The sequence below is a fragment of the Colossoma macropomum genome, unplaced genomic scaffold (assembly GCF_904425465.1).
Source record: "Colossoma macropomum unplaced genomic scaffold, Colossoma_macropomum, whole genome shotgun sequence".
In the NCBI taxonomy this organism is placed as follows: Eukaryota; Metazoa; Chordata; class Actinopteri; order Characiformes; family Serrasalmidae; genus Colossoma; species Colossoma macropomum.
In genome coordinates, this window is record NW_023494801.1 from 5157508 (window position 1) to 5182115 (window position 24608).

General features: G+C 39.5%; 1 protein-coding gene across 1 annotated transcript in view; it reads left to right on the forward strand.

Annotated features, from left to right (window-relative positions):
• The first annotated feature begins 1386 nt into the window (after positions 1-1386).
• The window catches only part of kcnh6a (potassium voltage-gated channel, subfamily H (eag-related), member 6a), an 81909-nt gene continuing 58687 nt past the window's right edge, over positions 1387-24608 (forward strand). Inside the window, exons 1-3 of the mRNA XM_036589308.1 lie at positions 1387-2243; positions 18213-18443; positions 23634-23783. Coding sequence (XP_036445201.1) covers positions 2168-2243; positions 18213-18443; positions 23634-23783 — 457 coding nt within the window. The 5' untranslated portion in view covers positions 1387-2167. The remainder of the gene's footprint in view (positions 2244-18212; positions 18444-23633; positions 23784-24608) is intronic.

Below are 24608 nucleotides of genomic sequence, written 5' to 3' on the forward strand. Positions count from 1 at the left end.
ATTAATGGGATCTAAAGGTGTCCTACACGGAACTGATGGCCTCTAAAAATAACCATGAAGCCAGTTCCCATTAGAGAGCAACAATATCAGGTTTTAATCCTAATTGGTCTATTAATCTTCAGACAATCATTGATCATTTGCTACTGGAGTAGCCTTCACAGTCTTCTGTCGCCCATCTGACCCCAAGAAAGTTTAAGAGAAACACCGTCAGATAAAGCTACTACATGCTACAGCTTGGTGTATGTATGTGTATATATATATATATATATATATATATATATATATATATATATATATAGAGAGAGAGAGGGAGAGAGAGAGAGACATGTAGCCTGGTGGTAAACCACCCACTACATGACTGGCTGACTACATGCACATTAGCAAATGTATGTGAATGCCCTTTGATGACATCATTTTCATTTCATTTAACTACGTGATAAATTTGGCAGGTGACCATTATCTATCTGATATAAACAAGCTAAACGAATGTACAGATTACACAGGGGGTATAGATTAGACCATAAACAGTGTCATGGTGTAATTAAACTCTAAAAGCTTGTAACTGTAACTTCGGTTTGGGTGTTTTTTGAGCTGAATTCTGTTAATTAAAAAGCCAAGTGTGGATTGTCGTCCACTGAAATTCCAGGCCTCCAAGCGCCTGAACACATTAGTACTGATGGCCAGAATCATATACTTGTGCTAATTACTGAATTACTTAGTTGAACTGAAAATACCTAAATACGGCACATTTTTAGTGCACAATTTCTGTTTTTTTACTGAGCTTATAATATAGGAAAAATACAACATAACATATAAAATGTGCCATAACTTTTGCACTATGTTAAATTCAGCAAATAATTTTGCTGAGAGAGAGAGCGAGAGAGAGGGAGAGGGAGGAAGGGAGAGGGAGAGTGAAAGAAAGTGAGGGAGATAGAGACAAAAAGAGAGAGAGAGAAAGAGGGGGAGAGAGAGAAAGAGTGAGAGGAAGAGGGAAAAAGAGAGAGAGAGACAGAAGAGAGAGATAGAGAGAGAGAAATTGGGAAGAGAAAGAAAGGGGGGAGGAAGAGAAAGAAAGAGAATGGGAGAAAGAAAGAGAGATAGAGACAAAAAGAGAGAGAAAGGGGAGAGAGAGGAAGAGATGGAAAAAAGGAGAGAGAGAGAGAGAGAGAGAGAGAGAGAGAGAGAGAGAGAGAGAAAGAAATTAAGAAGAGAGAGAGAGGGGAGGAAGTAAGAGAAAGAGGAAGACAGTGGGAGAAAAAGTGAGAAAGATAGAGACAAAAAAGAAAGGAAAGGAGACGGGTAAAGAGAGAGAAAGAGAGACAGAAAGAGAGAGAGATAAAGAGAGGGGTAGAAAGAAAGAGAGAGAGACAAAAATGACAGGAAGAGAGATAGAGAAAGAGTGAGTGAGAGAGAGAGAGAGAGAGAGAGAAAGAAATTAAGAAGAGAGAGAGAGAGAGATGCTAAGGTGAACAGAGCGCATCTGGCCTCTGTCAGAGGTGACAGCTGTGTCGAGTTGACTCCCTCCCTTCACTAAACGGAGTCACTGAGAGATTAAATGTGGGTCTGTGACAGGGAGTCGAGGCTGTTCGCTCTCAGGGAGCCAACACTCCGGCTGCTTCTCTTTTCTTAAATGTGACACATTTCCTCCTCATATCTCTCCGTTTTCGTGTCGCTCTCTCCTCAACGGCTTTCCGGAGAGATCCGGGGAAACGGCGCTTCTCTTCAGCGCGCGCGACAGTAAAAACAGTATTTATATGTATATATTTTTTTCCTAAAATGTGCTCAGATTTTATTGTAACACTGACACGTTTCTTGTTATGAAATCGTTGGAAAAGTTATTTTCATATCTAATTATTATTTTCTTTTTAAGTCCTGCTAGCCGCTGGCTACGTTCGCGCGCGTAGCCTTGGCAACCGTTACCGCCTCGATCACTGTGTACGATTTTTGTATTTCCTTTTTCCTTTCTGTCTTTCTCCCTTTGTTTTTCTATTTCTGCCTTTCGTTCCTCCTTCTTTTCTTTTTTCCCTCGCCTAATGAACACTTGCTCTGCAGCCATGTGCTCCTGTTGCGGCTCACCGTCCTCCTACATCGCCTCGCCGTGAAGAAGGAACAGAAAACAGAAAAAAAAACAGCAGGAAAAATCCAGATAATTTTTAAAGAGTTGAAAATGCCGGTCCGTCGTGGACACGTCGCCCTCCAGAACACCTATCTGGACACCATCATCCGCAAATTCGACGGACAGAGTAAGAGAAACAACTTTTTCTCTCAACCTATGCTCTCCCTGGCGAGGCTGAAGTCAGCTACGTATTCGAATTTTCCCGTTCCACCTTAAACGATACAGCAGTTACGCTGGGCGCCAGGCGCCAGAATGGGGCACCAGAATGGAACTGCTGCGCCATTTAAGGTGGAACGGGAAAATTGGAAGAAGAAGCTGGCGAATAAGAAGCTGACTTCAACCTCGTCTCTCCTTGTGCCTCATCTGATCTAAACCGCTGTCGCCATTTCTGTACTTGCCGTGACTTTTGTGACTGAAGTGTCGTTTCAGTGTTTTTAGCTTCATGTGTGAATGCAGCGTTCATAACGCCTGGCTCTAAAAGCTCTTAAAACATTTAAGCACTCATGTAAGGGGCTGTATTCCTCTTAGTGTATACCGTTTTTTCATGTAAAACACAGAAGACCAATATTAACGAGCTTTTTCCATGTCAAAGCAGTGGTACACTGCTGAAAGCTCATTAAAACACGTTATAAGCGAACACAATGTGCTGTATTTCTCTTGGTGTGCACCGTTGTCTCCTGTGCACCATACATAGGAATAGTGTTTACCTGTTCCAAACTAACAAAAGGACCCTGAAACACGTTATAAGGTGATGTTGGGTTCCTCTTGGTGTGCACATGTGAAAACTACGCCTTAAAATCACGTTCTCAGACCATTATTAACATTTGCACCCTTGAAATCAAGTGCCAAACTGAAAAGAACTTCTGAAGACGTTATAGGTTCTCAAGCAAAGTGCTGTATTTCTCATGTTGAACACGTGTGAACCATAAACCTTCAAAACACCTTAATAGCATTTCATGTCAGTCTGGTGACAAAGCAGTGAAAACTCCTGAACACTTTTTAATTTTTCAAATATTTTTGCAGAATAACGTTGTTTGCGGTGTAAACAAAGTCATTAGAGTGGTCTGATGTTAAATGGTTAATTGTAGAGAAATACACTGACTCAGATGTCTTTTCAGTGGTGGTGATAGGAACCAGGGGTCCAGATGTCTACAACACAAATATATCCATTTTATTACTATACAAAACCACCAGTGAACCTATATATCACTGCTGTTGGAACAAAACCTCATATCACCAAAATGGTAACTTTACAGGAGAAGGAAAAAACATACTTTACTTTTAATGTAAGTCAGTGGAACCAGACTTCAGTGCAACTTGGCTGAGCTGTTCTTATGGTATAGAGGTGTGTAATAAAGCTTTGGGCCTGTTGGTGCACCTTGGCCATTTAAGGGGTTAAACTCTTCAGACGTCTGGTTCCTGTCACCACCACTGTGAACAATTCTTCTTAAACATTTAATTATGTGGAATTTATGAAAAATTGGCGGAGTTTCTCCTCTGTAAGCGTTGCCTTTCATTTGGTGCACACACATAAAAACCCACACTTTATGAATCACCTTTTTAGGCCACTGTTAGCATTTGCACACTTAGTTTCAAGTGTCACACTAATAAGAACTCCTGGATATGTTATAAACTTTCGTGTAATGTGCTGTATTTCTCGTGGTGAACATATGTGAACCGTACATATTCATAAATACCTTTTATTACTAGCATTTAATATCAAATTAATATGAAACTCGTAGAAGCTCCTCAACATTTCACAAGCTTGTATAACATGCTGTATTTGTATTGTAAGCCTACACCTTTAAAAACACCTTTTCAGCCCACTGTTAGCATTTGCACGCTTGATACCAATCTAGTGTTGAACTACTTAAACTCCTGCGCAGTTTGTGAGTTGCTGTTTTTCTCTTGTGTGCCATTTTCACATGAAACCTACACCATACAAAACACATGTATTGTAGCATTTAAAGGGCCCATCCTACTATAGTTTGATAGGTTCACTTATGATGTTTGTGTGGGTTTATGCACCTATATACATCCAAACAGGCTGCTTGTTACTGTGCCTTTAAGACTGATATATGTAAATGAGCTCTGTTCTGATTGGCTGCCCTGTGATGTGCCTGATTCAAAAAGCAGTCCGAGCTTAAACACTCCTTATTACGTCAGTGTAAATGGGCGGAGCCAACCTGCAGTAGTTGGAATAGATGGATATGAATAGGTAGATGTTTTGGTTTTTGTGACGTCACAAAAACAGTGAATTCAAAACAGGCTGTTTTTCCAGCATAGTTTCCATATATGCACTTGGAAGTGAACCGTACATTTTGAAACTTTAACAAATGTTCATATAGTATTTTAATTCATTTTATTAAAAAACAAGCAAGGAAAGCTGAAATATATATATATATATATATATATATATATATATATATATATATATATATATATAAATATATATATATATATTGCCCTGTGATGGACTGGCGACTTGTCCAGGGTGTATCCTGCCTTCCACCCAATGACAGCTGGGATAGGCTCCAGCACCCCACCGCGACCCAGAAGGATAAGCGGTTTAGATGATATATGTATGTATGTATGTGTATATATATATATATATATATATATATATATATAAAATATCAACTACTAATGCATTCAAACTAGTGCCAAACTACAAAACACCTTCTCAGATCATTATTTGCATTTGCAATCTTGATACTGACTTGATAGTGCTAAGTTCATGTAAATTACTGTGTTCACACCACATACACCTTGAAAAACACCTTTTCAATTCTTCCTTAGCATTCGTCACCAGCGTTTGCAGAAGGTCCAGTCAGTTTATAATATATTTCCTCTGTAACATAGAAAGTAAGTGCTGGGCGCTCAATGACGTAGTGCTTTAAGGTGTTTTCACAGTGCGGTTGTGTCTGCAAATTAGTAAAAAGTAGCCTAACTCTCTCTCTCTCTCTCTGCATGTGTAAACCCAGGTTTCAGTAAACCCTGTAATGATTCTACTATATTCTGCATTTGGTTTGCAAATACAGGCTATTAGGTAATAATGTAAAATCAAAGCAAATTATTCATCTAAAACGACTGAAATATGAATTGGCTCGGTCTCGTCTGATATCCTGTGTGTGTGTGTCTCTCTGAAGACTTCCCGTGTTGCACAAACTGTGGTTTTTACATTTATTGCACCATTAGAGTCACATGACACTGTGCAGATTAGGAGTGTAACGATTCTGAAACCAATACAGACGTCCATGTCTTGTGTCGCATTTCCGGAATACGGAGCCGCGATACCGCCCTCCCCCCAACCCCGAGCCACTGCCACCACTGCTGCTGCAGCCTGTTGAGCTCTCTAATGTACTAATTACGTAATTAACACTATAACAAAGGTTATGGCAAGCTGTATACCTTGTTGTTTAATGTTTTTCTCTTTAGTGTTTCAAAATGTTGGTGATTATAAAAACCCAGAAATTTGTTCCCTGGTTTTTCTTATTCACCCCTCCCCTAAAAAACAAAAAAAAACAACATAAAGACATAAACTGAACTGTGGCTCAAAAGTCAAGATCTGAACCGAACCGTGGGTCTTGAGAGTCATTACACCCCTAGTGTAGATATTCATACGTTTATACTGAAGTTTTAAATTAGCTTATTATATGGCATAGTGTGCTGGAAAAAAACGCTGCATTGGATTTACTTGATTTCTAAGTGAATATTAACACTGTTTCTTTTTCAATTTACCTAACTTTTGGCACTAATTGTATTGATGTAATGCACTAATGTTGACATGATAGATGATGATGATGATTTGAATTAGAAAACTGAATTAGCACTGACCGGATGGCAGGTACGGCTGTCAGGCTGATGTCAGCAGAAAAGGCAGAATCAGGTACTGAAAGGAAAAAAAGAACGTCAGGCTGGCTTTACATGGTGACACTTTTATGCTGCTGGTTGCATGTTGTGAGTTGCCTGCAGCATAATTTCCAGGCAACTTAACAGTTACACACAGCAACTCAAAGTTGCACACAACACATTAATTCACTCTGCTAGACAGATAAATTAGCCACTCATATTTCTTGTTGCACCATATTGTTCTGCTATAAATTAATCTGCAATGATTCATTTACATATTTATAGTGTTTTCCATTATCTTCGTATATTTTTTCAAGTGTCATTTTTTGTCAAATTGTCACATTCTTTCTTCTATATCTGTATATCTGTCTTTTATCTACCTGCCTTGGGTAACTATATATTTGACTTTTAAATCTGTTGTTTGTGAGTTAAGCCTTTGAAAATAGTGAATAATTAGCCGTTACAGTAATAGCCTACTTGATGTCTTGCTCTTCCAGTCCTAGACGCACTGCAAGTTCATCATTTCTAAACACTCACTAGACCATCCTCTGTTTTCTTTTCTTGTTCATTCATGTGGTTTTCAGTTGTCGTAATTTTAAAACTATAGATTTTGGTCAGTAGGGGATGCAGTGCACTCACTGCCTGACCCCAAACTCCGCCTATGAGCACAGCCATTGGCTCAAGTTGCTTTGCTGACTCCCTAACCAAAAACAACTGCTTGAAACAGGGAGTTTTTCATGTAAATGCTATGTAATTGAGATGCTGGTAGACACTTGATTTCACGCACTTAAGCTGATTCAGTATTTGCACATATGTCTGCTTGGTTCCATGTCGTACAAAAGTTTCATGAACACAGAGTGGTTTGTACATCATTAAAGGCAGTTAAATCTGCATTCTTTTTATATGCCATGTTGATGAATAAGAGCCATTGGTTTAATCACAAATGTGAGTTCTGTGCTGTCCTGTTTAACCTGACTGATTTATCAACCTATCAGCAGCTAAATTGAGAAAAGCTAAATAATTTGCTAACTGATTTTAACATTTTCCTGTAACATCATTTATTTTTAGTCATCATATTTTTAGCAAATACAGTAACCCAAATGAAGTTTAGTTTATCTTAGAGCCAGCATAAGTCTGTCTGATAATACTTTTGTCTTTTCTTTTATTTCGTTCCAAAACTTCTTGAGCTTTTGGAATGAAATAAAAACAGCTCCACCCTCCAGGTGATCACGGTTGTGCATTTCAGACATTATGTGTTCCTCAGTAACACCTTTCCACCATTTCTTTGTCCAATAATTCAGACTAATTTACTGCCACTGCCGTTCTCACTGCAGATTTGCTTTGAAGGGTTCTGTCAGAGCTTTTTCTTCGCTTGATGGAGGAAGTAGTGTTTAGTGATGACTGTGGCTTCACAGCAGCCAGTTTATCATGATAGCAGTACATTTAAGCAATGGAACATGACAGGTAGTGCGTTTTCGTGAATAAAATCATGTCTGTGGTTGCAGGCACAAGCCCAAGCTGTGTACAGGAGGTCATTACAACCATGATGTTATTTGCGAAAAATCACAATCGTGTTCTGTTGCTTTTATACAATAGTTCTGCAAAATAAAGAAAGTGGTATCCTTTTGCTGTACAGATGGAGCTACAAAGCCTTTGAAAAATAGTGAATAATTAGCCGTTACAGTAATAGTCTACTTGATGTCTTGCTGAACTATCAGGTTCAGCTCAGCTTTTTCAGTATTATCCAGATTAACATAAATGTGATTTTGTTTTAGTCAGTCTGCAAAGCATTTCACAGCCAGTCTTGTTTGCTGAATTGTTTTCTGTTAGTTTCTGGCTAATTCCAGTTTGTTTGGTTGTTCTATCACAGCTTCCGACTGAAAAGCTTGCTTATGTTCAGCGATAGGTTCAGAATTTGGTGTCAGAATCTGATCAAATGTGCTGCAGGTCCAGTATCATCTTATAAAAGTTATGTAGTGTATGCACTGTCTGTTTCTGTTTGTGATAAAGTAGAGCATTAGTAATGATTAGCTGCAGCGTAAAGTGTGTTATTTTAAGCAACTAATGCTCAGTGGAGTGATGCAGTTATTGTGCTCTTATCACAAATAACAGCCCAGGTAGAAAACTTATTAACCAAGCAGATTGTGCAGTCAGAAGTTTTTTGTAAATCATGTTGTCCACCCCTAATGATAGCCTACTTTTAGATGCTCATCTTAAAGAGCAGATATCATGGGAAACAGAATTATTCTTAATTTCATGAAATATGAGTGTCATTTTGCCCCGTGAGACTACAAGAGTTTATTTACCAGGGTTAGTGGTTGTAACCTTCCTTTACAAAATGGAACAACCCTCAAATAAACAAGAACATTTCTTCATTAACAGCTACTAGCGCTGCTCTGTAGGCGACCCTGCCAGTCTGCAGTGACAGCAGAGGAGGGTAAAGTTCAGCTCCTCACTGCTGGGCTTTAGTTACATTTAGGGCATCATATGCCTTCAAGGGGGGGGGCAATTATTTAATATCACCCCCCCTGAGTTTTTGGTCAGCTAATCGCCAGCTTCTTGTTTGAATTTTCCCGTTCCACCTTAAATGGTGCAGCAGTTCTGATGCCTGAGGCGCCAGAATGTAACTGTTTGGCCCATTTAAGGTGGAACAGGAAATTTAGCTAGCTAGTTGCCAAGATATCAGTATACTACTAGTGCTTTTTTATGCTTGTTATGAAGAAAAGGACCATAATACATTAAAACAACATTAAACCAATATAATACAATGGTTATCATCATTTTTAACAGGTTTCTTTGGTTGCTTGTGCAGCCATCTTGCTGGTTTTTCTTTTTTTCTCATAACTCTGTTTGGAGTGAACCTCTGAAAAACATCCGTTTGTGGGGTCATGGAGCCCTAACACTTCGCCCTACCCCTCTATCTCAACAAAAATCGGGACCCCCTACACCTAGACGTGAATGCGCAAAACGGAGGGGTAATGGCTGAGTGGTGGGGGCAAAGGGGTGAAATGGGATTAGGCTTAAGAGTTTCATAAAGTTTCCATACAGTCCATATATGGAAACTAAACTCCAAAAACAGGCTGCTTTGAATTCATAGTTTTTCTGATGTCACCAAAACCTATCAATTTATATATATTGTCTATTCAGCAGTTTAGCCCTGCCCATTCATGCTGAAGTTATAAGGTGTGTTTCAGCCTGGGATGTTATTTAGGCATAATGCAGAGCAGCCAGTTAGAACAGAGCTCATTTACATGTATCAGTCTTAAAGGAATAATGACAAAGACAGCCTGTTTAATTAAATTACAAGAACACATGTAGGATATGGGCTCTTTAAATAAAGGGCTTTAATTAAAATGGCTTGTTTTAAAGACGAGTAGTTTTCAAGAAGAAATATCTTGATTCATTTCTAATTTGAATCAAGTGCAGGACTTGTGGAAATTTGTCTTTAACCACTTATTCAGTTTTTTCATCTCTTTCTCTCTCTCTCTCTCTCTCTCTCTCTGTCTGTCTCTGTCCTGTGGGATGGCGTCTGGTGTGTGAACCACAGGGGTAATGTTATAAATAGCTCTTTCTGACACTAGTTTGTGCTCTAGATCAGAGTAATGAAATAAACTGCGGGCCGCTCTCACTGCGCGCTGCTGTGTGACCGTGGCTGTGCTGATAAAGATTCGGACAACGGTGAAATATCCGCCTTTAGAAGCACTTATTAAAGCTAGATAGCTTGGGGTGCCAGGCTGGACGGCCTTTTCTTATCTAATCCAGATTACATTTGTCTCAGTGTTATGAACCTCCTGCAGTAGAGCTTTATGTTACAGAGAAACCACTAGTCATTTGGAGCACAAGTCCTCTGAACACACATGTGTACGACTGCTATTAAAAGAACAGCAGAACACCTATGATGTGTCAAGCCGGATCAGCACCTCAGGTGTGCTGGAACTGTGAGAGCCTTCATCAGGAGTGTCTTCCTGTTCCTGTGTTACTGCACTCACTGAGAAGTTTCGACTACTGCATTAAAGGGGCTATTTTTGGATTTTTATTTTGTTTAAATTATTTCACTTGGCCTGTTAACCCTTTACACTGCAGTTCCTTACTTTCCTAACTACATAATGTACATGTTAGCTTCGAGGCAGCTACATGATATTGTATAATAGTAACTTAGTGGTAAGTATGAATATTAGGACTCTCATTTAGCTTTAGATAAACAGAGATAGCAGATTAGCTGATCGGTTTATCTGGTTCTGATCTGAAGTTATGAAGTTATAAGTCTATAGAAATCAAGTGTAAAACATTGAAGCAGCTTGCAGAGTCATGAATCCTAATCAAGATTCATGATCACCTATCAAAGTTATTTGATTGAATTGGACTTGAACCACTAAGTTAACAATGGTCTATTAACTTTCTATTCAGTAAACTAACTAAACTTACCATGAAAATACATAGCAAAGCTGTGATTTTACTCAGGCTTACTTCTGTATCATTGCTGCTGTCTGGGAAGTCAGACTTTTTACGGTCTTTTTGTCTTATTGTAATACACATACTGTTTTAGAGCACATGTGTCAGGCTTCAGTCCTCTCTGGCTACAACACTGCAGACTTCAGCACACTGCCTTATTGAACAAACCTGATTCAGCTCATCAGCTAATTAACACGGCCTTCATGAACTGAATTCAGAGCATTAGACGAGGGTAACCACTAATCTCCATAGTACTTTGGACCAGAAGGTCTCTAGTTTGACATGCCTGTTTTAGAGGATGTTAAACATGCAGGTACACATGTTTATTACAAATGTTTTAATTTGATTTTGATTGGTCTGTCAAAGTTTGAATTTAGTATGAAGCTCCTAGGGCTGTTAAAAATTGAGCAACAGAACACAAGAGCTGTCATAAATGACATCACATCTGTAATTCGGTTGCTGGCATGAGCCGAAGCCGAGTACAGTAGATCTCACCAAAGAAGCCCCGAACATTGTTTCAAAGGTGCTTAAATAATGGCACTTCCTTCCTTCCGTTTTTTTTGTGTTACTTACAGAGCCATAAAGCTAATGCAATATCAGGTTCAGCTCAGTTTTGCCAGATGAACCTGAATGTATTTTTGTTCAGTGAGTCTGTTGTGCATTTCACAGCACATCTTGTTTTCTGAATTGTATTCTATTAGTTTCTGGGTCATTTAACTTTGTTTAGTTGTTCCACCGTTACGGCTGCTGACCAGAAAACCTGCTTAGGAGCAACAACATGTTTGGAATTTGTTGTAGTCCTGCTCTCACACTGTTCTACAGAATCTGATCAAACAACCTGCAGGTCAAATCAGATTGTGTTGTTGGAATCAACTGTTATATAATTAACTGTTGTTTAACACAATGTATACAAAGATTGAATTGTATTGTATCATAATGTATAGTAACATATTGTACCTTTGTTTTGTGGCTTGCATGTTAGCTTGTGGCTAGCTTGTTACCTCAAGCCTAACATATTCATTCATCAAGACTAACACCAACATCAGTTTTAATGAATGAATCGGCCTTTGTAGCCTCTGCGCTAACTAGCATCATTTCCCTGCTTTACCACACCAGGTGTAGCTAACTTACATATTTAGCTAGCTGTTTTAAAGTACTGTAAGGCCGTATTTAGCTAATAAGCCATTTACTTTCTTGCAGGGAAGTTGGGTCATGGCTCATGAGTTAGACTAATAGTGCCTGCTGTAAGTTGAACTGATTGATTGTGATGCGGTAAGAATAAGTTTAGATAAAAGCATTAATGTCAGCCTTTAGTGCTGATTGATATGTGTTTGAAAGTGCAGCCTTGGCCTGAATGTCACTGTTATATTTAGGTTCAGCAGAATGTAACACACTCCTGAGCCTCGTTTCCTGGATGTCTCCCATGACTGAGTGTCTTGATTGCTGAGGTCCAGGCTGCTAATGTTCTGAAGGCTTTGAGCAGATTTATTAAATTCTTTAATGTGTTGTTATAATAGCTGCTTAATGTGAAGTGGAAATCTCTTAAATTATAACTTGAGAGTATTTGGTGTAAAACATACACTCACCAGGCACATTATTAGGAACACCTGCTTGTTTCTACACTCACTGTCTGTTTTATCAGCTCCACTTACCATATAGGAACACTTTGCAGTTTTACAATTACAGGCCGTAGTCCATCTGTTTCTCTATGCTCTGCTAGCCCCCTTTTACCCTGTTCTTCAGTGGTCAGGACCCCCACAGAGCAGGTACTATTTGGGTGGTGGATCATTCTCAGCACTGCAGTAACACCGATGTGCTGGTGGTGTGTCCGTGTGTGTTGTGCTGGTACGAGTGGATCAGACACAGCAGTGCTTCTGGAGTTTTTGAACACCTAAGTGTCACTGCTGGACTGAGAATAGTCCACCAACCAGAAATGTTCAGCCAACAGCGTCCTGTGACCACTGATGAAGGACTAGTGGATGACCAACAGAAACTGTGCCACAACAGTTGAGCTACTGTCTCTTACTTTACTTCTACAAGGTGGACCAACAAGGTAGGAGTGTCTAATAGAGTGGACAGTGAGTGGACACAGTGTTTAAAAACTCCAGCAGCACTTCTGTGTCTGATCCTACTTTCTGTTTTAACCATCTGTTTCTATTGTTTTGGGCAGCTGAGACAGGCAGCATAGTTCACTACTAGTAGAATAACAGTATATTAAAATATATAGCAAAACGGTGGTTTCACTTCTGAGATGTTTTTGTTTTCGAAAAATCCCAGACCTGCAGACACGATCTCCACTGCCCGGCTCATTATTCTTGTGTGTCAATGTTGATAAAAAAAAGTCAAATAACTTATTACAGTGATGTCAGTGAATATTGAGGAGACAGAGTTGAGTGTGTGGCATCTATTTGGAGGAATAATATTAGTGCAGCTCACACACCATCTACAGCATTTGGGAAATAGAAGCTAAAACTAGGGAGCGGTGACGCTCTGATAAACAGCACCATATTATAAGTATAGCACTTTTGTTTTGACATGGTATCTGTTTAGCTAATTTGATTATGTGTTTATGTTTCAGCTGTGTGCGTATAGTCGGTTGCTTGGTAACACGCATGACAGTTGATTGTTGACATCGATTGAGTAGTTTAGGGTTTCCTAACTTAACCCTTGTGTGGTGTTGATGTGTTTGTTACTCAGTGGTCTGGTGGACCCACTGCATTATTGTTTTTTTAAATCAATACAGCCACAATAATTTATGTGAAAATACCAGATGTTTAAAATATCACAAGTGGCCAGCGTAGGGTTCTCCTTTAGCAGCTGTAGCCAGTCAGCAGCCTATCCATGTTGTCCACCCTCACACACACATACACACGCACACATATGCAAACACATACAAACACAGACACACACACACAGAAGGCCATGTAGGAGGAGAACAGAGTGAAGGACACAGCACCTCCACACTTTTACTCCCCGCGGGTGCAGCCCAACACCACATGTGTAATATAAATGTTTGGGGGTGAACAGTGTGTGTTATTTTATATGTTCTTCACAGAAAATGAGCAAAGGCCAAGAAATCTCGGGTGGAAATAATAATAAATCGCATCATTTTTTCTTTTTGTAAACATTGAAAATGGGTCTCACAGACCCAACACCACACAAGGGTTAAGATAAGATTCTGTAAAATTAGATAAAAGTCCTAAATTAGCATAAGATTTGCCTCCATAATATGAATTTGTGAAAAATCTTATCCTGACCTGTCAGATCTCAATGTAGGACAAAAGATAGAAGTTTCTGTAATACAGCAAATTCATCATTTTGGCCACATTGTTCACTGGCTTGGTGGCCCGAGTGGCTCTAGATAGTGCTTTGATTTGAACTCATACTAATGACTTCCACATGATGACATTGACAAATGTGAATTTAGTCTGTGATTTTTGTGTTTAAGTGTGATGGGTCAGCTGTGTCGTTTGCATAATGTATTGGTTTGTGACTCTGTGTGTGAAAGCATGCTCATGTGCTCGTGCACTCCTTCCTCCGCTCTATACCTGGTGAAGCCAAGTGTGATTCTGCAGCTGCTAGGCAACCGGCGGGCGCCTTCCGATCTGTTGCAGCGTAACAGTGATAATGAGTGTGATCCTGAAGTTTCTACACCAAAACAATTACTGCTGAGACAGAGAGAAAGAACACAGAGAAAGAAAGTGAAGGTAAGGGAGGTCATGGGTTGGTTTCGTTGATGGTCCCTTATGTACGAAGCAGAAACATCCACAGCTTCACAATTAGCCATCAATTAGCTCTACCATGTCTAAAGCTTATTTATTTAACTTATTTAGAAATAAATAGTACATATAGATAGTACACACGTTTTATTCCAAACTACAGGTGCCTTATTCAAACTGATTCATGATATTTGTGATAAGACTATTTTGGATAACTATAAATTTGAATAACCAAGCACAGCCCTACTGTCAATAATTTGAATGAGTTAGAGCAGAGAAAACATAAAACAGCACAGTGTAAAAACCTCTAGGACCAAATCTGAGAGTGACTGGACTCAAATCTGTGTGTCCTCTCTGGAACAGCACCTTAGGCTAGAAACATACCTCACACAAGTATGAGTATATGAATGCAAACACTTTAAGCTAAGGATGCACATCGGTGTTGGAATCACAACAGAATTGGCACATATTTGCTTGAAGTTTAGATTTGACCAATATTTCAAATGTATGTTTGATGACATATTTATTGTGCTTGCTAAAATATCTGCATTTTATTAATTTTAGTGCATTTGTAACCCTAGAGAAATAAATACTATATCTTTCTGTAATGCTTATCCAAATAGATGCAGTCTTTTTTGCGTTTTATAAATGTTTATGGATCAGCATTGGTACCAACATCATCAGATATATACATTAAAATATTGGTGCATCCAAACTTTGAGCTGCGCAAACTCAGTTTCTTATGTCATTGCAAGGAGTGGGCATGAGTAGTTAACTTATCAAATACTGGTTACATGACTGTGTCGCTGACGAGTGAAATACTGCTCAAAATTTGCATTGATTGTGTTGATTAATTGCGCTGCCTCGACCTAACTGATGAAAACGCAACCAATTCACATCCTGGTTGTTGCGACAACTGTGACCACTGTGGAAAACAAGCTAATTGTAATTATCAGCTTTTATATTAGCAGTTTGCTCAGATAATTGCTGTCCGGTAATTATGTAATAACCATGACAGTCCTAGTTAATGCAAGGTGTAAAGAGCTTCAATGACTGAGTTCATAGAGTACTTTTTGTTGTGCATTGTTGCACTCCCCCGTCACACGATACTACCAGCGCCAGGAGTCATACGAAACTTGGCTTAGAGGCTTACAAACACTGTTGCAGATTAACAGAAAAAAGGAGGAAACCAAATAAGTGAAACAATAACAGAATAAGATCAATGACTAAAAACTAAGAACAAAAGACCAAAGGACAAACAAGGCTAGACTAGCAAATGAAACAGCTACAGAGCAACTAAAACAAAAGACAAACAGAAGGCTCAGCACAAAATACATTAGCAGATGCTAATACCAACGCTAACGCCAACGTATAGGGAAATGTCAGAGGACAGTGTTTATGCTAATGTTAATGCTAATTGATATATGGAAACAGAAACAAAACGTTTGTCTAACAAACAGTGAAAGAAGTACAAAACTAAGTAGGACAAAAGAGACTAGCAGTAACACAAACACTTGGGCAGGTGCAAGGCTTCACACTGAAACGTGCGAGAGTGGATTGGGTCCAGTAACGAGAGGGATAACAAGCCACAGGTGTCCATACTCAGGAGAGGCGGGTTACACATATACCGCTGAATACGCTGTCAGGGAAGGACCTGTGGCACTCGGAGAGTGAAGGCCAGCTTGTGATTACTTGTGAGGCCTTTTAAACTGCTGCTAACGCAAGGTCATTGGAGCTCAATGCTTGGAGGTGAACTCTAACTTCTAAATCAGGTAACAGATGCCCGTGTTGGGTGGCATCATGCTGAGAAATGGGGGGAAGAGGGCGGACCATCTTACCCACCCAGAGAGAATGAGGCCAGTTGTGCTCTTTTGAGCTCCTAGACACGGATGCCTGTGGCATCACCGGAAGGTCGAACCCACCTGGGAGCCCTCAAGACATTTTTTAAAACAAATCACTGATTCAGATCTTTAGAATCAAGAATTGTATTGTTCCTTAAGGTGTCATTACACCCTTGTACACTGTTTTTCTTTGCCTGAGCAACATGTAAAGCAGCACACAGCACAGATGTGCTAATTTGCACTGTCACCTCCTTCAGGACTGAGGTTTGTAGCCACCAGTGTAGCGTAAGAATGCATGTCGTGTAAGAACAGGGCCTTGTGCTGCAATACACTGGCCGGGTGTCGTTCTTTTCGTTTGTGTGCTTGTGTAGGGTATGTTGTTGTGGGGAGTGGCCAGAGGGGCGGACGGTTGGACACTTGAGTGGGTTTTTGCTCGTGCTGCTGCAGCAGCGGGCCTGCTGGGGTGTCACAGCAAAAATAACTCCCACAGCCAGCGAAGCTGTGCAGAGACACCACAGGCCTCCCGCTAGAAGATAATTACACAGAAGATGACACAGGTGGGGGGGGGAGGGGGAGAGAGAGCAAGAGAGGGAGAAAAGAGAGAGAAAGTGAACGGAGAAAATCACACTCATTTGCCATTGGTCCTCAATCCAGCTTACACTTGAAAACTTGTCAGCCTGTGCCATTTTCAGCTAGCTTGGTGAAAAAGCTAATTTACAAAAGTGGACAGAAGTACATCGCTAAAAATAGTAGAGCAAGAACTTGAATTCTGAGTCATCTTGAAGGCTCCAACATGGCTACGACTTCTGTTTCTTGTCTATTTTTATAGATGACAGTTTAAATACAGTGTCAAACCACATAAGCAAGTCTGTTTGAGTTTACTGAACATGTTGACTCAGTTCGAAGCAAGTATGGGACGATTTAGGCGTGTAGTTTATCATGATGCTAGCCAATGACTATGGGCTTAAAAAACATGTTAGCTACATTAGCCTTGAAGCTCCAGTGCGAAACTAAAGAAATTACCTTCAGCACTAAACGTGTCTTGGCTGATGGACTGTATTCAGGTAAAGCATCTAAAGCGTCTTCCTCTGAGGGGCTAATAGTCCCCTGGATGTCCCGTCAGAGCACTTGTCGTCAGGGCTGTTATGCTTCTCCAGGCGTCTGGTCTTATTTGTTCTGATTAAGACATGCTCTGTTTGTGCATTGGTGACCTTTTCTTCACTTTCTACCTTTGGTTTATTATTTTCTCCCACTTTAAACTTTTTCTTCTTTTGCCACTTTTGCCCATATTTAATGTGGTCAGTCTGTGCCTTTGTCACTGTCTTTCTCTTCTCTAGTCATCTTTTTAGCACTCAGGTCATACCACTTCATTTGCATCCAAACTCACTGTGCTTTACTGGAAGCAGCAGATGGGAAGAAATTATATCCAACAAAAGTTATTGATGGAAAGTGGCCCAAAAATACACTTTTGGTATTTGGCCAAAAGCATAAATTGCAGAAAACTCCAAATGTTGTTAAACTATTTCCATTTCTCAAAGATTAAACAAAGTGGCAGCATATATTTTTTGAAGGGAAATAACACATATTTTTAAAAATTCTGCTTTAAACACAGTTATTCAAATTGGTCTGTTGTGAAATGCTTTGTTTTAGAGAATCTTACTGAGTCAGAATTGTTCACAGTGGTGGTGATAGGAACCAGACGTCTGAAGAGTTTAATACCTCTGAAACTATTTTACCATCATCATCAACACATATAAAAACATGTGTAGGTTCACTGGTGGTTTTGGATAGTAAATAAAATGGTTACATTTGTGTTGTGGACATTGTGACCCCTGGTTCCCATCACCACCACTCTAAAGAAATAAGTAAGCTTCTCAGGAGTCAGTAAGTTACAGTTAACCGCTCTGAAAGACTTTGCTTACGTCTTAATGGCTGAGTTATGCAGAAATTTTAAAAAATTGTTGGAATCCCTTTTAATGTAATGCAAATCATGTTAATGGCAGTAAAATTTCTCTTCTGCTCTGGCCAACTGTGTTCAAACAGTAAAACAGAATTAATGTAATATATGCAATGATACATGAAAAGGGAAATTAAATAATAATCTAGCACTTGGTTTCCGGTTCTTTTACTTTTGCCAAGAAATTTATCAGTTTATCATCAGAATTTTACCAGTTATTGAACCTGTGTTTCAGTGTCTGCCTTAATTTCTCCGTATTTGTCTGTGTTCCTCAGACCGCAAGTTCCTGATTGCGAACGCCCAGATGAAGAACTGTGGGATCATCTACTGTAATGAAGGTTTCTGCCAGATGTTCGGCTTCTCCCGGGCCGAGATCATGCAGCAGCCGTGCACCTGCCAGTTCCTGGTCGGTCCGGGCACCATGAAGAGCGCTCTGTCCCAGCTGGCCCAGGCCCTGCTTGGCTCAGAGGAGCGCAAAGTGGAGATCCTGTACTACTCTAAAGAAGGTAGAGTGGATATAGAGTCACAGATATAAAATAGAAAGACAGCAACTACACTGAGCCTTCATTTTCTTCAGGGTTCAAAATGCTCTTCAAGCTTAAAATGGGCATTAGGAAATGCGTACAGTTTTAATTAATATTGAAATGGATTGATATGAAAAAATTATACTATTTTAAGATTTTTGGCCTTGTCGTTTAGTCCCAGTATGCAGGCTCTGGGGGGAGGGGTGTGCACAGGAGAGGGGAAGGGGAGAAGAGGAACAGAAAAGGGGAACAGAGACTACATTAACCCTTAGGGCTACTGCACACCAGTCAACAAGCACAGCACAGTAGATAAATGTAGCAGATAGAACAAAGCATGGATTTGTTGTTAATTTATGCTTATGCAGTTATTGTTTTGAAGTTGCATTGACTCCGTATGCCAGGTGTTGTAATCTTATCCACAAAGTGCTGGTGTGGCTGCAGATTTTTTTATTCCAATCAAGCACACCTGATTCTACTTGTTTAATCAGTTAGTCTCAGTCTTCAAACAATTGATCACGTGTGCTCCTGCTTTGTTGAAATAGAAACCTGCACCCACACCGGCTCTTTGTGGATAAGACTGGACACGCTTGCCATACATCCTGGACTGGCTTTTTTTTAGTTAAATTATAAAGTTAAATTATAAAAATACGTCCTTTTCCCCTGGGTAAGTGACGTAGTGTACCTTTAAGAAGGCATTTAAAGGCCCCGTATTTTAGAAAATCACATTTTCTTTACTTTTTGTAAATAAAAGATTGATGTAGAAAATTAATGTTAAAATTTCTAAATGTCCTGGTCACTCCCCAGTCCATGCAGTCTACATATGACATCTAAGCTGCAAAAACAGCCCATTTTTCATTCATCTGCCTGTTCAGCCTACAGCAGTTTAGCTCCCCTAAGACCTGAATATTTCGGAGCCCTGCTGGTGACATCCCGTATGAGTAAAAACAATGTGTGGCTGCGACTTAGTAAGGCATGGGAATGTGATAATTGAGTTGTAGCCACGGCTTAGTAAGGCGTGGGAACGTGATCATGCCTTACTAAGTAGTGGCCACGCATTAGGATCTTGTTCCCACACCTTACTGAGTCGTGGCCACACATTATTTTTGTGTATACACGATGTCACCTGCAGGGCTCTGTAGAATACGTGTTTTTAAATACTTTGTTTTTTTTGGGGTTTTTTTTACTGCGGGACTGCAGTATGAACTAATTCAGTAGAGTGGTCCGTTTATTTTATAAAGACTGTGCAGCAGGGCTCTTAAGCTTTGAATGTTTTCTCATATGTGGGTTTCCCAAACCTAAACACACGCTTCTGCTGCATAAGTATTTAATAAATCCCTGTCACGAGCAGATGGTTTAGCTCATTTGAGGGATGTACCGTCACGGCAGTAGTGGAACATTTGCGAGTGATAAATAGTGTTGTTTGTATTACTGCTTCTATCACTGCGTGCCCATTAAGGAGTCGAAAGTGAAAGTGTCACAGCATGAGGTGACACAGCACTAGGGCTGCGCCATGAATCATATTTTTAGTGTTACCGTGATAGTCTGGTGATTTTTTTCTGGTTTGGTTTTTTTTTTTCTGGTTTGGTAGTCTTTTAATCATTTGGTAGTTTTTGTGGTTAGATTAGTCCGTGGTGTAGTTTGGTAGTTTTTGATATGGCTTGATAGTTTTTAGTGGTTTGATAGTTCCTGGTATAGTTTGATAGTTCCTGGTGTAGTTTTTTATGGTTTGGTAGTTTTTTAATGGTTTGGTAGTGTTTGTTATGGTATGGTTTTGTAGTTTTTATGGTTTGGTAGTTTTGGAATGGCTTGGTAGTTTTTTGTGGTCTGATAGTTCCTGGTATGGTTTTGCAGTTTTTGGTGTAGTTTGGTAGTTCTTGATATGGTTTGGTAGTTTTTTTGTGGATTGATAGTTCCTGGTATGGTTCGGTAGTTTTTGGTGTAGTTTGGTAGTTCTTGATATGGTTTGGTGGTTTTTTGTGGTTTGATAGTTCCTTGATATGGTTTGGTAGTTTTTATAACTGATGCCATTAAAAGAAAACTCCTTATAAGAAGTCAGACTGCGAGACAAATGTAGTTACTTCGCTAATGCAAGTTTGTATATTCATCTTCTAAATAGGTGCTGGATCCAGTCTGGGAGGTACTGTATCTGGCTTGTTCCCGGCACAAATTAAGCCCTGATTACAACGTGCTTTTGCTGTTGCTGGTGATAAAAGCGGCTCTAAAGGGTTTACTGGGGACGTGGAAGGAGTAATGGAGGCTTTAAACATGCAGACGTTTGATAGTTTTACAAGAACAGTATCAGCCAAACAGAGAAGTGTGTTTATTTCTCCGCTCCTCCAGCTCTTCCTGTCGTCCTGCTCTGGACACGCACACAGAGAGCCGCTCCACACATCGGTATATCCGCCTTTGTGTCTGTTGGAAAGTGGACAGGTGTTCCTGGGTTGTGAAGCAGTGCATTGATAACATTACCATGACAACGGGACTCCAGAGACCACACCGCTCACACCATGAGCACTCAACTAAAACACGGTGCTCGGACAACACGCACGCGCTCTCGCCGGCTATATTTAGACCCTTGATGGCCGGCTGTAGTCCGGAGCAGAGGGGGTCCGGCTGGGAGCCTAATCACGCTGCTCTTTCTGTTTTTTTTCTTACTCCTCACTGTCACTCGTTTCTCGTTTCATCCCCTCTTCCTGCTCTCCTTTTTCTCTAACCTCTGCCAAGTTTGCTTTTCCACCGTTCTCATTAGCTCTCCCTCCATTCTGTCTCATTACTTCTCTCCTGTTTCCTCGCTTCCTCCATTCTTTCTCTGTTTCTCTTTCAATCTTTTTCTTTTTCTTTCTCACTCTCTTTCTCTGTTTTTCTCTTTCTTTCTTTCTTTCTTTCTTTCTTTCTGTTTTTCTCTCTTACTCTGTCTTTCATTTCTCTTTCTATCTGTCTCTCTCACCCTCTTTTCTTTCTTTCTTTTCTTTCTTTCTTTGTTTTTTTCTCTCTCTCACCCTTTTTCTTTATTTCTTTTTCCTCTCTGTCTCCCTCTCTTACCCTTTGTCTTTCTTGATTTTTTCCTCTCTGTCTCTCTCTCTTTTTTTCTTTCTTTTTTCTTTCTTTCTCTCCCGTTCTTGTGCTCTCTCTATTCCTTTCTTTTTCTGTCTCCCTTTCTCTCACGTCCCCTTCTACCACTATCTCTCTCTGTCTTCTCTTTCTTCCTCCCTCTCTTTCTGTCTCTTTCTATCTCTTTCTGCCTGTATCTCTCTCACTATCTGTCTCCATCTCTCCTGCTGAGTTAAAACAGGTTTCTCCTAAAAATGTGGCGTGTAATTGCCGTATTTCAGGGAAGGTAGGAAAGTGAAATGTGCCATAAAAAGATTTTTATGGTGCTTTCAGAGCATAAACAGCCCAGAAAAGTCCATCTGAGGCTTCACTGTAATGAGGCCTCTGGGTCTGCTTTACTCTCTTCAGCTGTGTGTGTGGAAGTGGAGGTTGTCATTTGCTCCTGTCATTGTTTGGATGTTTGTGTGTGATTGTTTATGTGCTGTAGGTGGGAGTTAAACCTCTCAGCCTGTTTAATCAGAGTGTGTATGTGTGTACAGGTCCCAGTGGAGTCCAGCTGCTGTTTTGCTATCTTTCACAAACAGTCACACTTATCATCAGTGATCATATAGCCTTGTAATGTTATTCTAACCTGTCTTTTTATATTCATTCTGCCTTCAGCTGTGCTTTTCTAATAAGGAACATGAACTCCAAGTCCTGTCATCGCTCCTATTTTTGAAGAAAATAATCTATAAAAGCTGAGCATTTTTTGTATGAGAAGACAAATAAAAGCAGATGAATAGACTCCAGACTTTAGCCAGTTCAGAAACTGCTGTGCAGAATCTAATACGCTAAAAAAACGGGTCATGATTAAAATGCGTCAAGTGGCCACACATAAAATATGTTACATCAGCGCATTTGCTTTATTTCAGTTTGCTTATTTTGGTAAGAATTGTGTTCATGTCAGACATTGTATTCATGTACTTGTCACACTTGAATCATGTACAGATATACAAAGCTTTGAACACCCCTGGTCAAATTACGTTTTGTCGGTTTTCTAAGTAAAAATAAGCTTACACGTCCTCTGCAGAGACTTACTTATGGAATGTTTCTGCCAATCTCAGTGGACAGTTTTTAATTATTTGGTGAGTTTAACATATTGGAAATTATAAAATATAAAATACAAAATGTGCCATAACTTTTGCATAGGTAGCATTTTATGTTTTTTTTTTCCACTATGTTAAATTCAGCAATAAACAGTAACTGTGTATTAAAATGTGCAGAAGTGTGTTCTCTGTATAGGATGTGTTCACTTATTTTCAACTAGAAAATCAACAAAATATGTAATTTGACTTGCATGCGACAGTAAATTCAGTGCACCATCTAATTCAGATGAATAGAGAAACTTTCATATTGTTACTTGCATGCAACATAATTTTAAAAAATCAAGCAACTCAAAAATAATCAAAGGTAAGAATTGGATTACTCCACTAGTCAGCAGCTTGTGTTTTTGATACACCAACTCATTTTTTTTAATATATGAAGTCTTCTGCATTGTGTATTTACATATTTTCAGCATTATAGCCTTCGTATGATATATAATTTTTTTCTGTATATATCTGTGTGTTATCTGTCTATCTCTCATTCTTTACTATTTATTTCACTTTAAAATCTCTTCTTCTTAGGTTGGCCATTATGGTTATATTGATGCCTCGATCATCATGTCCTATAAGCAGGGCAAGGTCATTGAGGAGCGCATCTCTGTTCACATTATATTCACATTTTATTCAAAGAAACATCATTCAATTTTCAATTTTGTATCTTTTACGAGGGGTCCTTTTATGAGATATCCAGGACCCCCTTCCCCCAGTCCCCCCAAACTCTTATTGGAATTCGTTATGTAACTAACTGTATCAATTAATTACATAATTATGTAATCACATTTAAGCAGTGTAGTAAGATGGCAGTAATAACTCAAGGCTGTGTTAGAGTAGCACTCCTAAAGCTCTGCAGTTTCTTATCAATGTGTTTTGTTTGTCTTTGTCCTTTTTGTTTGTGCACATTCTTTCTCACCTTATCTCACCTTATCTCACCTTATCTCTTGGTCTAATGTCTCTTTCACACTTTTTCTCTCCGTCTCAGGGACGTGTCGGCCGTGTTTGGTGGATGTCGTTCCAGTGAAGAATGAAGAGGGCGTGGTCATCATGTTCATCCTCAACTTCCAGGAGCTGCTGGAGCCTGGGGTGAAAAAGGGCTTCCGTCAGCGGGTCACACAAGGCTGGATACGCTCAGGTGTGTTTCAGTGTGTTTATGTGCGTTTGTTAGCTTGTTGTGAATTGGAACTTATACTTGTATGATGTAATGCAGTCACAATGTTTCAGTGCATCAGTTTGTTGCACGCTTTTTTAGTTGTTTAACAAGTGAACGGCACAAAGCTGTATTCAAATGTCTAGGAGGCCAGTGTAAATATTGAGCTGTGTCGGTTTGCATTTTACCCAAGGCCGTATTTGATAAAGGCGGTGACTTACAGTCTGTCTTTGTGCAAAAACAAAAAGAAGTGATGCCTTGAATTAACTTGAATCAAATGTGTAAACTGTTTCTTTAACACATATACTGCCTAAAGTACAGAGATAATTGTGTTGAGGTATTTTGTTCATGTTCAAATTTTAATCACGTACATTCAGTTTAGCACTTTCATTGATTTATTGTATTTTGAAATTTTGGTGATGAACATGTTGTTAAGGACTGTGACGATAGATCAAATTACTTTACATGTGCACGGCACCAGAGTGACCTCATTAGATTGTGCTCGAACTTCGCATGGAGAGCGAGAGGCTTAACCACTCTGCTATAGAGCCAATAACAAAGCAAATGCATATCTCAACATGTAATCTATCCTTAACTACTAGTCTTGATGTTTATTCTCACTCACAAAGTTGTGTGTATAACATGTAAGCAGTAATGACTACTGTCACAACAAATCTACATTACCATAAGAAGAAATTACATTTAAACTAAAACTAGACAAAACATACCAGTATGAAAGCGAGGGGGCTATAGTCATGGAGACCCTGGAGCACTGTTGCTCTCATTGGCTGCTTTTTTTCTGTTTAACAT